At 41.5% G+C, this 13,750-nt stretch overlaps 1 protein-coding gene across 1 annotated transcript in view; it reads right to left on the bottom strand.

Annotated features, from left to right (window-relative positions):
* LOC139415665 (otoferlin) overlaps nt 1-13,750 on the bottom strand; it is a 153,463-nt gene that overhangs the window by 46,563 nt on the left and 93,150 nt on the right. The window contains exons 6-8 of the mRNA XM_071163785.1: nt 2,180-2,250; nt 1,892-2,024; nt 1,656-1,710 (exon numbers count right to left, since the gene is read on the bottom strand). Coding sequence (XP_071019886.1) covers nt 1,656-1,710; nt 1,892-2,024; nt 2,180-2,250 — 259 coding nt within the window. The remainder of the gene's footprint in view (nt 1-1,655; nt 1,711-1,891; nt 2,025-2,179; nt 2,251-13,750) is intronic.

The following is a 13,750-nucleotide window of genomic DNA, read 5'->3' on the forward strand; positions in this document are numbered from 1 at the left end:
AACATTCCAGGCATCCACGTGATTGGCACATAGCTGGTTGATTGGCATGTCGGACCCTGCGAACACTGGTAAGTACAACACAACCCACTAATAGCCTACCACATAACACACCGCTGTCTGTGCGGGTCGCTACAATACTGAACAAAAAGACTGAACAACTGGGTCGCGTCTCTAGGAACGGAACCGATAGAACTAACGACCAATAATTATTTGAATATGTTGGTAACCCGTTGTATAAAAGTGATAATGCCCTCGAAGCCGGTGCCAATATATCCTCCAAACACGGGCTTCTCTGGCATTATCACTTAAGTAGAACACAGTACAATACAGCATATTACAGTAGAGTATAGTACAGTAACATCATGAGTTGTGATTATGGTACATTGTTTAGCTAGCTAGCTACATGACTTAACAAAAGACTCCACTCTAATTTTGGCAATGTACTGTAATTTCATTTCAAGTTAAAGTGTACTGTTAGCTAGCTAACGTTAGCTGGCTGGCTCGCTAACTAACGTTGCGTCATGCGTCGGGATTCATTGTTTACCTAGCTAGCTATCTAGTTTCATTTCTTAACAAAATACTCCCGTCTCAGTGTACCAAAGTGCAGAATAACTGATGCATTTTTGAACACTCAACACCTGTTGAATATGTCCAGTGTCAGTAAACATTGGCAACAAAGCATAATTAAATTGTTGCCAGCAGCACATTTACAGTCACCAACACTCTGGATAACATGAAAAAAGTCTAACCAGCTCTGCTAGGGCGAGTAAAATGGTCAGAGTGGGGTGTTCTCTCATTATGTTTCTGGAAGTAGCTAGCCAATGTTAGCAAGGTAGCGTGGGTGCTTGACTGTAGTTGTGAGGTCAGAACTTTCGGAACAACTCTACTTATTGGCCAGAGCGTCCAGTGTGCGCTCTGGACGCGATAGGACAAGTAATGTTCAGTGAGCTGTTCTCTCTCTCTCTCTCTCTCTCTCTCTCTCTCTCTCTCTCTTAGATCTTCTGGAAGTAGCTGGCAAGTTCGTACAGAACGCACGGACCAACCCTTAAAGAGATGGGTGGGGCTAAGGCTTAAGAGGGTGTAAACAATGCTGAATGGGTGTAGACAAAGAAGGGTGTTATATTGAAATAATAGTGTTAGGTAAAAAATAATCATGAATTTCTTTATTTTCAAACATCACGTTTAGGAGTCAGGTTTGGGACAGCCACCTGTACAAACAATGACATTGTACCATGTTAATTTAACAATATGTTTGTTATTGCCTAGAAATGAATTAGAACATACCATGATTTAAATAAATGTCCTAATTTTGGAACTTAACAGTTTTTTAAAAGTTTTTTTGGGTGCGCCTATTACTATGGCTGAACCTGCAAAACAACACATGTTTAGAGTGGCAAGTAGCCTAGCGGTTAGAGTGTTGGGCCAGTAACAGAAAGGTCGCTGGATCAAATACGTGAGCTGAAAAATCTGTCAATGTGCCCTTGAGCAAGGCACTTAATTTGCTCGAGAGGTGCCGTACTACTATGGCTAACCGTGTAAAACAACACATCACTGCACCTATTTGGTGTATGTGACAATAAAACATGTTTTTGTTTTTAAAATATTTTTTTGGGGGGGGAGGTGGGGATTGGGGTGGATTCTTTCCCTCATCTCACCTGGTAATCCACAGGCCTCCCAGAACTAGGCTCCATCTTGATATCAGGCTTTGATCTGAGAGAGTCAAGGCACACAAATCAGAGCTTTTCCTAATGAAGTGTAGCCTGCATTTGCTAATTTACTCAACTAGTACTGTAGTATGGGTTATAAACATGAATAAGAGTGTTATAAAGGGTCATTGGATCGTTGCAGTAACAGATGTACAATAAGTAAGTACATAAATAAGTACACAGACCTCTTGTTGGAGACATTGGTGGTGACGGCAGTGACGGAGGCCAGGGAGATGCAGTCTGGGTCCAGACCCCCCACCCCTCCCAGACGCATGGCCTTCCTGTTCAGATCCTCCATGTCCAAGATGGCTGGCTCATCTTGGGGGCGCCATCACAATAACCTATGTTACTATATGCCAGGGGAGGCCAACCCTCTTCCTGGAGAGCTACAGGTCTCTCTCTCTATCTCTGCTCTAACACACCTGATTCAATTTATCAAAGTCTCGATGGGCAGCTGATTAGTAAAAGCCTACCTTTCTTGTGGTCATCCTTGGAGCTCTTGGTCTTGCCGAGCTTCATGGCTGAGAATACCCCCTTCCCTGCTCTGATGGAGGAAGAGAAGAGGAGGAAGTAAAATAAACAAAGGAACTACTGAACACTTACACAGTGAAATCAGGTCAAATATTTTGGAAGACCTACCTCTTTGGGGATAATGACAAAGTCAAGCTCCCCAAATTCATGAACTGTTCTCATTATTGTGACATTCAGAAAACTTTGTTCAACTCTCATGTAGGGACCTTTATATTTATCTGAGGAGGACCTCATTGAACAAGAAATGTATGAGTGCTTCAGCAGTACATTATAAAAAACTACAGTACCTAACTAAAACATACACCAGGGGTAGGCAACCCTGTTCCTGGGGTGCCACAGTTACTGCAGGATTTTGTTCCAACGAGGCACCACACTAGACCAACTAAGCTAATTGATCAGTTCAGTGATTGCCTAAATTCAACATACACTACATGACCAAAATGTATGTGGACACTTGCTCATCAAACATCTCATTACAAAGTCATGGGCATTAATATGGAGTTGGTCCCCCCTTTCCTGCTATAACGGCCTCCACTCTTCTTAGTAGGCTTTCCACTAGATGTTGAAACATTGCTGCAGTGACTTGCTTCCATTAAGCCACAACAAGAGCATTAGTGAGGTCAGGCACTGATGTTGGGCGATTAGGCCTATCACGCAGTCGGCGTTCCAATTCATCCCAAAGGTGTTTGATTGGGGCTGAGGTCAGGGCTCTGTGCAGGTCAGTCAAGTTCTTCCACACCGATCTTAACAAACCATTTCTGTATGGGCCTCGCTTTGTGCACGGGGTATTGTCATGTTGAAACAGAAAAGGGCCTTCCCCAAACTGTTGCCACAAAATTGGAAGCACAGAATCGTCTAGAATGTTATTGTATGCTTTAGCGTTAAGATCTCCCTTCACTGGAACTAAGGGGCCTAGCATGAACCATGAAAAACAGCCCCAGACCATTATTCCTCCTCCATCAAACTTTACAGTTGGCACTATGCATTGGGGCAGGTAGTGTTCTTCTGGCATCCATCAAACCCAGATTCGTCCGTTGGACGTGTGTGAGAACGCGTTTCCACTGCTCAAGAGTCCAATGGCAGCGAGCTTTACACCACTCCAGCAGACGCTTGGCATTACGCATGGTGATCTTAGGCTTGTGTGCGGCTGCTCGGCCATGGGAACCCATTTCATGAAGCTCCCGATGAACATTACTTGTGGTGACGTTGCTTCCAGAGGCAGTTTGGAACTCGGTAGTGAGTTTTGCAACCGAGGACGATTTGCTTCAGCACTTGGCGGCCACATTCTGTGAGCATGTGTGGCCTACCACTTCGCGGCTGTGCCGTTGTTACTCCTAGTCGTTTCCACTTCACAATAGCACTTACAGTTGACCGGTGCAGCTTTAGCAGGGCAGAAATGTGATGAACTGACTTGTTGGAAAGGTGGCATCATATGACGGTTCCACGTTGAAAGTCACTGAGCTCCTTAGTAAGGCGATGGCTGTGTGCTCGATTTTATACACCGGCCAGCAATGGGTGTGGCTGAAATAGCCGAATCCACAAATTTGAAGAGATGCCCACATACTTTTGTATATATAGTGTACCTGCTCTTCCAGGACAGATCAATCAAAAACATGAAGTGCTTGTGGCACTCCAGGATGAGGGTTGCCTACCCTGCCCTAAACCAACATAACTCATTGCACCATCAGGAGAGAAACATTTAGCAGAGATGAACATGACATGGACAAGACAGTCTCTTCACCCCCCGACCCCCATCACTATAGAACTCAGCGGTGTCCAATAACGACACACAGTTATTACAGAGGATCACATATCACCACCATAACAAAGGCCTGGACCGACAAATGAGGGGCCTTAATAATGAACAACTATGAGCGTGACCATCCAATTAGCTGCAGATATAGATACATGTCAGATAGAAGATGAAAGGGAGGTTTTCTGTTTGTCTTCTCAAGCATTCTAAAGTGGAGTAGTTGATCAGTTCAATTTCAATTTCCAGTTCAATTTCTGCTTTCCATCTTCCTTTCATTAATTCACTGATATCTATCAAACCCTCTTTCGATAAGAACTATAAAAGGAAAGAGATAAGATCGTGTTCTTTCAAGAAAATATAGCATATTCAACATGACAGGTTTGGGAGGATGAATTGGAAAGGGAAAATCCTTTAGAAAGAAGCAATATACAGTAAGACTACAAAAACAATTGTTCACTCAAGGCTGGTTCACCTAGCTACCATACTATTATTATTGACATAATCACAATGCAATGGACTTTAGAATGTAACATTTGTAAAACTGTTCCACAAAATCAATAACATCTCAAAACAACGCTAGAGTGCAACCACCGGGTGTTGAATACAGATGTAGGATCTTAATTTGAGCTTGCTACAGAAGAAAAATAATCCTGCAGCAAAAGAAAACGTGAATTATTATATGGATTATAATTAATGGACCATTTTTGTAGAGGTAGATACATTTTGATGTTAGGGAAAATCAAGTCTCACATTTTAAAGTGGAAATTACAAACTTTAGAAAGCCTGTGTTGTAAACCTTGAATATACGACAAGTTTGCATTTCTTGCCGTGCAGGAAAATTCTCAGCAACAACAGAGTGATCAAATTAAGATCCTACATCTGTACAGCCTCAGTCAGATTAACAAACATTTAACCTTTTACTGCATTGGGCTAAATTAGGCTCACACAGAGTGATTCTTGGTAGTCTTAAACAAATCTATACACCTCACACATATGGTTATGGGCTTAAAAAATAAGACGCTTGTAGCATGTCAGACATAGCATTGAAATCTATTCAATTTAGAGTGTGCATCCTAATATTACACTTTATATACATCACAGAAGACTGAAATATAACAAAACTGTTTGACATAGAAACACTTTTGTCGTTAATATACATATTTATTAATTACGAAATTATGAAAAATATAAATAACATTCCACCCATTAGGCTACAGAGGGCGCATTTGGTCCTTGGCTAGAGGAAAGGCCTCTCAGATCATACTAATCAATAAGCAAAAGCAAGTGGTTCATACATACCATATGAAAAATACCAAGGGTCCAAACCCAGCTCAGGATGACAACACTAGCTACCTCTCTGTCTCTCAACAAAATAAGATTCAACTGTCCCTCATTCACTCTATTCCATGTTTGGTGTTCCTTCGTTAAACAGGAGCCTAGCTCACAGGTGCACTAGAATCCAAGTAGGTAGGTAAAGAGGAATACAGGTGTGCATGCAGGGAGGCAGAGGAGGGAGAGGCAGGTGAGAGTATGAATCTAAGGCGAATATACAGCAGTGCACAAGCTGCTGTGGTGTTGGGGAAGAGGGGGGGGGTGCACTGACGACCAAATAATATGAGTGTAGACAAGCATGGCAAAGGATTCATTGGAGCACATATACAGTACACTCTGAAACGAAGACACACACAGGCATGCAAGCACACACCAGGGTTTAGAACCAGTTCAGGGAACAGAACTGAAAACGGGAAAAGTACAAAACATTTTTAGAAACAGAATCAGAACCAGGAACAAAAGTGATCTATACAGTTCCGGAACAGAATCGTTATTTTAAAAGCATGGAGACCGGTTAATAACGTTATTTATTGTTACGAGCATTTTTTCCCAGTCCCACAAAAAATGCAACAAAGTGCCTATTCAAAGCCCTCACTCTTTCACTCAGCAACTGCTTCCAGTGTCTGCCTGCCAGCTGAAAATCTTTTCCAGTGTGTGCAGGCTACCTACCCCTCCCAAAACATAAGCTACTGTAGCCTACTGACGTTACAAGTGTGATTAAGAATTTAGGGAGAGATTTAAAAAAAAAAAATGTAACTAGAGAAGAACGGATTAACTTTTTCAATGCTAGTTAAGGATGCTATAGTTATCATGTTTCACAAAGGTAAGACGAGTTTTTATTTCAATTCTAGTGCCACTCCGCACACACCAGCTTGTAAGCATGGTCCAATGTTAAGCCAACTCTCAGAAGTTCAAAGACATTCAAAGTTCCTTCATAGAAGCCGCTCCTCCGTAGGTATAATTCTGTGGGCCTAATTGAAATAATGCATGTCATAAAAAGATGGCCAGCGTTTCAAGTCAAGCCTCCTCCAAAAAAACAATGGTTCTCTTCAGAACGAAACAATTGGAAAATAATTGTTTCCAACCCCTAACGCACGCACGCACGCACACATGCACACACACACACACACACACACACGCACACACACACACGCACACACACACACGCACACACACACTCACTCACACTGTGGTGGTTGTAGAAGTATTTGGCCTCTCACTCTGCCAGAGCAGAACGCTACTGTTGAATGAACTGGGGGGATTAAAGAGGAAAGTTTGGCGTCTGTCAGTCAGAGAACTATAGAGGATCACAGCGTCTTATTACAGCCAGCAGGAAATAAATGGAGGAGATGGAACTGGAGCAGACAAGCTCAACCACAGAGTGAGCTGTCACCAGGGATGAAAACCCACAGACAAATGGGCTTCATACATTTCAACACCTCTATAACAAAGAGACACACTAATAAAGTTACCAACATTATAAAAGAAACACAGAGCCGATACCTACTTCTCTTTTCTGCCTTTTCCAGTCTTCTCTTTTCCTTTACTGTGCCAGGCACAGAGTGAATGCAGATCGGGACAAAAAAAAGAGTTAACAAACATCACTATCTTTTGAGAGAAGCAGTGTCTGTGCGAGAGAAAGAGAAGAGAACTGATTGAGAGGCTTCGACTTTTTGCTGTTGTTTAATCAGCGACTCTAGTTTAATAAAGAGAGTAGAGACGGGGCTGTTTGAGTATGAAAGGTCAGTGAGTAGGCAGAGCAGAGAGATGCTAAATGGAAATTAAAAACTGACTGAACTTCAGAAAGGGTTAAATTTGAACAAATATGCTGCTAGAGGGGCAATTTCTGCACTGTTTTTCCTCTCGGTGTGATGGAATTCCAACTCAATGAACAAAAGTCACGTTATCCCTAAAATCTAAAATGTCACACTATGAAGTCTTTATGGGCAATACTACAAGCTATGTGTAATCAGAACAATGTCACCAAGTACCCAGTATTTTTGCCCTTTTCATTTAAACTGAAATGGAAGAAAAACCAAGTAAAATGTATCTTTAATCAAAACACTGCAAATCAAACCAATCAAATCACATCAAACCAATCAAAACCACACAAACTGTTTGCTTGAATCAGGTTGTGGAGTAACTCATCAGACCAACATCAATGACTGACCAATCTTGATGTAACCAACCCCCTACTACCGACCATGTCGATTAATACTGATCAATATTATCTATGGAGTGATTTGGTGTAATTACAAGGAATATTTTGTATTCGGTATTGGTATATAGTGAATAAAAGTGCTCCTGTATGTGTATCATAACTCATGGGATAGTTGTCCCATTGATATTGGGGTTGCTAAACAATCTGACAACCATTCCCATTGTAACAATGTACACAGAAAGCTAAATGACGTTGAAAAGACGTTGAGAATACTTAATATCCGGATGTTGAAAAGGCAAGCTTGAACAGCACAATACAGCACAGCACTGTACAGTAGAGTTTAATTCAGCAGAGTAGAGTATAGTAGAGCAATGTACAGTAGAGTTTAGTTTAATTCAGTGGAGTACAGTAGGGTACAAAGTACATTATACTGTGCTCTACTGTACTGTAGTGTACTGTAGTGACATGTACTTTACTTTTCATTACCCTACTGTGCTCTATTGTACTGTACTGAGCTATACTCTACCTTTTCTCTACTTTACTGTACTGTCTAAACTTATGAAAACTTGTTTTTTTCTATGATTGGTTCTGATTTGGTAGGGCCAGACCAAAAATCGACAAAACAAAGATGTCCAAAAGACACTAACCACTGTGCTCAGTGGTTATTGACATTTTAGTTTTTACTTATTTGAAGAAATTTGAGATGGTACGCAACCACAACAGAAATACAGAGAGGGGCAGCACGCTACCTGACGTAATGCTCATGAGACACACACATACACACACACACACACACACACACACACACACACACACACACACACACACACACACACACACACACACACACACACACACACACACACACACACACACACACACACACACACACACACACAAAATGATTCCTTTTTTTCAATTGACCAAAAGGAGGGGAGAGAGGAGGGGAGAGCGAAAAATAAATAAAAAGAGAGAGGGTCGGAGAGAGAAAGAGAGAGAGGAGAATGGTCAGTATAAAATCAAAAACTTGCAAAATTGAATATCAATAAATAAAAGAGGAGAAAAAAAGAATTGAGCTGCAGGTAATTAATAATGCATCACCACAAAGCTCTGTTCTGCTCTGGGGGCTCTGCTGAATAGTCTCTCTCTCACACACATGCACACACACACACACACACACACGCGCGCGCACACACACACACACACACACACACACGCACACACACGCACACACACACACACACACACACACACACACACACACACACACACACACACACACACACAGTGTTCTCTCAGGAGTGTCTCGTGATCAGATGGTCAGACAATGATCAGGTGAACCAGACATCCAGAGTGGTGGTTCAATGTTCTAGAGCGGACTGTTCCGGTCGAAAAAAAGATTTACCATTCCACTGCCTTCTCATGAAGTTCTCTCCTATTATTAATATTAATATCCACAGAAATGGTTTTCTAAATCTCTATTTCAATGACAATTATGACGCAAGCACTGCCACCCGACTTCTATAAAAATGTAGCCTTTTGAAATATGACTGTCAATATCTCAAGAGCTTAGCTGTTCTGTCTGGTTAGGCATTGGCTGCAGGTGCTGCAGGGGTATTGAATATGGCCTCTTAGCTATTGCTTAGATTTTTTCCCTCTGTGTAATTGCAAAAAGCTTGTATTCTGGGCTGCTGGTGTGGTATTCGTTCCTCTGTGTATTTGTAATAAGGTTGTATTCTGGGCTGGTGTGGTATTTATTTCTTCATTAGTGTAAAAGGCTTTATCAATATTTAACATCAGAGAACAATCCTTTGAGTCTATGTACCCTATACTGGATGAAAACAGGAAAGAAAGAAAGACAGCCTTCCATTTGTGTGTGCATGCGTGCGTGCCTGCTTGTTGAAGATTGAGAGAAATACAGAACAAGCGATGACAGAAAGAGAAAGGAAGGAAGGAAGAAGAGAGATGTGTCGAGGAGGTAAACATATCCGGCTGGTCACAAGAAAAAGCGGTTGACTTCAGATGTAACAAAAGGTCCTGAGGACATCGATATATGCCTTCCTCAGTGCTCACAAAAAAAACAGTGGCACAGCACTGGACTCAAACTCACGAGGTTCAGAGCCTTCCCCAAACCATAGCCTTAACCACTTGGAATGAATACCTAAACTTAACCCTTTGAGTTGTTTCTGTTTTATCCCTGTAACCACGTGGAATTAATGGGTCAAAAAATCGGCGTTCATCCAATTACGTTATATTTTGAAGTCAAACTATGAGATTAGGTTGCAAAATACAGCAGTTGACTGAGGAAGGCGGGAGAGGCTGAATAGTAGTCGTGGCTAACTTTCACTCGGCTTTCTCTGAATCCCCCTCTGTCTTAAAAATGTTATTCTTGCTCATGCCCGAAATAGTGCTGTTGCATTTTTAAGTCTGGTATTGCATCACGCTTCAGGCTGCTTTCTGCCTGTTGTTTCAAACACAACTCCCTCTCTAGAGCTAGGTAACATGCCTTGGCAAAAAATAAAATATCTATGTTGACATCCTTAATGAGAGGCTGCCTGGATCTTTCATTTAAAGACCCTTTGCTCCCTTCGGTCTCAATGTAAACTTTGATCTGAAGCCATTCTTGTGATTATTGTGACTTTGCCATTGTAATTGTTTGTAAGTTTGTGTAGTCTAAAATGTATCTATGATCGTATGGTATCCATTTGTTTTTTTTGTATGCTGTTCTTTGTATGCCATTTTAACATTTGATAATTAACCAATGATATTAGGCCACACTTGGCCATGATTACAGACACCTGTGTCTTTTGACACTATATAAACGAGTCATACCGCAGTGTTTGATCATACCCCGATGAAGAGAGCTTGGCTGTCGAAACATTGGACATGACATTTTTGCATCTGAGCTCCTAGAGTGTGCGGCTCTCCTTTATTTTCAAGACATCCTTAATGATATCTGAACTCTTTAGGATGACTCGTTTTCACAATATCATCTCTCAACCTTGTATCATAATCCAAAAGGGCCGATTAGACAGTATACTGTAGCTTCTACTCTTATTTCTTATTTCTCCTGTTTTTTTTATTTGGATTTGTATTTTATTTAGTTGATATTGAATACTGTCCTGTTGGGTAGGGCTTGCACATTAAGTATTTCACTGTACTTGTGCATGTGACAAGTCAAACTTGAACGTGAACTTATGATTTGACATTATGTGTGATGACATTTCACCATAATGAAACAGTAGGTAATTCCATACCGGCCATACATATAAATCAATGTCACAACAGAAGGTGCTTTCTATTTAATGTACAATAATCAGGATCATATTGTGATTATGCTGAGGGCTAAATGTCGACAGTGAGAGGTAGTAGAATCTGGTGTGTGGGATATTCATTACAGTTTTTTACAATCGCTAGGATCCATTTCTCAATACTTAGGTCACTTTTTCCAAACTCTTCACACAATTCTCCTAACCAACTTTCAGCTTGGCACAGCAGTTAATTTCACATCCAAAATGCACTAAAACTACCAAAACCCTGTATACATGTCTCAAATCAACTCATTCTTCCATAACACTAGCAAAGGTTGTCACCCAACAGGCAAACAATGACCTAAACAACACTAACAACAGGTAGCATTACACCATGTTTTCTTTTGTAAAATGTCTTTACAAAACAAGAATGACACCTCTCTACTGTTTAGAATTCACTGCAGTATATGTTACAGGAATGAATCAGACATGATGCAACATGCTTCAATATGTTTTATATCATTTAATGACTCGAACCTAAGTGAATGTACACTTCAGACTTCAACTGTACTTCAGTTAAAGTCTCTCATTATAGAACTTATATGGGAATTATCAGTCAAGATGAAATAGGGGTCAGATTTATGCATGGCACAGGTGTTGCTATAAGGATTTATCCCAGGAGGCTGTTCTTGGGATCATCATGGTGATCTCCTCTCACACCGTGGCTTTAGACAGGAAGTCAGAGAGGGTCACTTAACACGCTCAGTCAGTCAACATAGGGGGGCAACACAGTGGCACATAACACACAGGCAATACACCACAAAAAACACAGCACTCAGACACACTGAAGAAGACCTCGAGGGAAAACGGGGAGATAAAACACCAAGGAAGAGTTGGTTGGAGATATTTGCTAACGCATCAGGACACAGAAAATGCACTTCATGTACACGTATTCAAGCACTGCAATAACATGAATCTAAAGTTACCTCTTCAACGACAGCATTTGATGTCTATAACTGAAGCTCTTCTCTGAGTACTTCAAACAAGCCAAAGCTTCAAACAAAAGACACATTGCTAAATTAGGAATCAAAGACCCCAGAACATTCTACCAGTGCTAAGTTCATACTGACCTCATATGAATACAGACCCTCTACAATAAAGACTAATTTGTTAGTGCTGCTGTGAGCTCATACAGCCCCATAAAGACCTTCTACATAAAATACTTAATGTGGTAAAGATGGCAAAAGATGGCTCCGATAGAGAAGGCCGTCATCTTACGAGTTCCAACCTGACTTTGACATTTAGTGACTTTTTTTGTGTTTATCTGTACAGTTTTTGTATCTGTACTGACCAATCACTTTTGGACATCATCAGATTGACAGTTGCTAACCTGACTTTAAATGTCTAATTTTGACGTTAATACCGACTTCAACTCCGACTCAGCTGTTCGCTTGTTCACACCGGACATAATTCCTTTGTTTTATGGGCTACCTAAACGCTGCAGACGTAGACGTGGAAGATGGGCTGGCATCCTGGTGAGACTGAGAAGAAGAGAAAATCGATCAGCACTCCCCTCTGTTTTATTGGCAAATATCCAGTCACTCAAGAATAAGATGGATGAGATGTGTTTGAGATCTCCTATCAGAGAGACTTGAAAAGCTGCAATGTTCTAAAACTTGGCTGGTTGAATCTATTTACATAGAACTGGTTTCAAGTCCAAAGGGGGAGGGGTGTGCCTCTTCATTAACATCAACTGTTGTGCTGCTTCCAATGTGAAGGAAATGTCGAGCTTCTGCTTACGTGATATAAAATACGTCATGGTGAGCTGCAGACCTTATTATCTACCAAGAGAGTTCTCATCCGTAATTATCACGGCTGTCTACATCCTTCCACAAGCCAACACCACTTTTGCACTCAGTGAACAGTATGGGGCCCTAAACAAACAAGAAACCATACCCTCAGAGGCAGTATTTCTGGTGGGAGGAGACTTTAGCGCAAGGAGACTTAAAATCATTCTACCTCATTTCTAAGACACAGCTCCTGCTCCACTAGGGGCGCTAAAACTCTAGACCACCTTCATTCAACCCACAGAAATGCATACAAGGCCCCCCCTCACCCTATTTTTGGTAAATCAGACCATGACTGTATCCTCCTGCTTCCTGTTTACAAACTCAGTTCAAACAGGAAGTACCAGTCACTCACTCAATACGGAAGTGGTACAATGAAGCAGATGTGAGGCTACAAAACTGTTTTGCTTGTACAGACTGGGAAATGTTCCAGGATTCATCCAATTGCATTGAGGAGTTTACCACATTAAAGTGACTATACGGACATATCTGTGCTGGGCTAAAGGCTAGAGCTACCGCTAACAAGGAACTGGACACGGACAAGGATGCATACAGGAAAGTCCACTACAACCTCCAACAAGATATCAAACATGCAAAGGAAATATAGGGGGAAGGTGGATTCCTAATACACCGGCTTCGACGTGTGTCAGATGTGGAAGGGCTTGCAGACGATAACGGATTACAAAGGGAAACACAGCTGTGAGATGCCCAGTGACGCAGAACTCCCAAACGAACTAAATCCTTTTTATGCTTGTGTCTAGGAAAACAAAACAGTTCTGCATGAAGGCGCCTGTTGTTTCGGGTGACTGTGTGACTCGATCTCCATGGCCGATGTGAGTAAAACTTTTAAACAGGTTAACACTCGGAATACCAGGGCTTGTTCGCAGAGCATGCACAGACCAGCTGGCAAGTGTCTTCACCAATATTTTCAACATGTTTCAAGCCAACCACCATTGTCCCTGTTTCCAAGAACTTCAAGGTAACCTGCCTAAATGACTATCGCCCTGTAGCACTCACATCTGTAATTAGGAAGTGCTTTGAAAGGATGGTCATGACACACATCAACACCATCATCCTAGACACCCTGGACCCACTCCAATTAGCATACTACCCTAACAGATCCACAGATGACACAATCTCAATTGCACTTCACACTGCCCTCTCCCACC

This window comes from Oncorhynchus clarkii, chromosome 8 (assembly GCF_045791955.1).
Source record: "Oncorhynchus clarkii lewisi isolate Uvic-CL-2024 chromosome 8, UVic_Ocla_1.0, whole genome shotgun sequence".
NCBI lineage: Eukaryota > Metazoa > Chordata > Actinopteri > Salmoniformes > Salmonidae > Oncorhynchus > Oncorhynchus clarkii.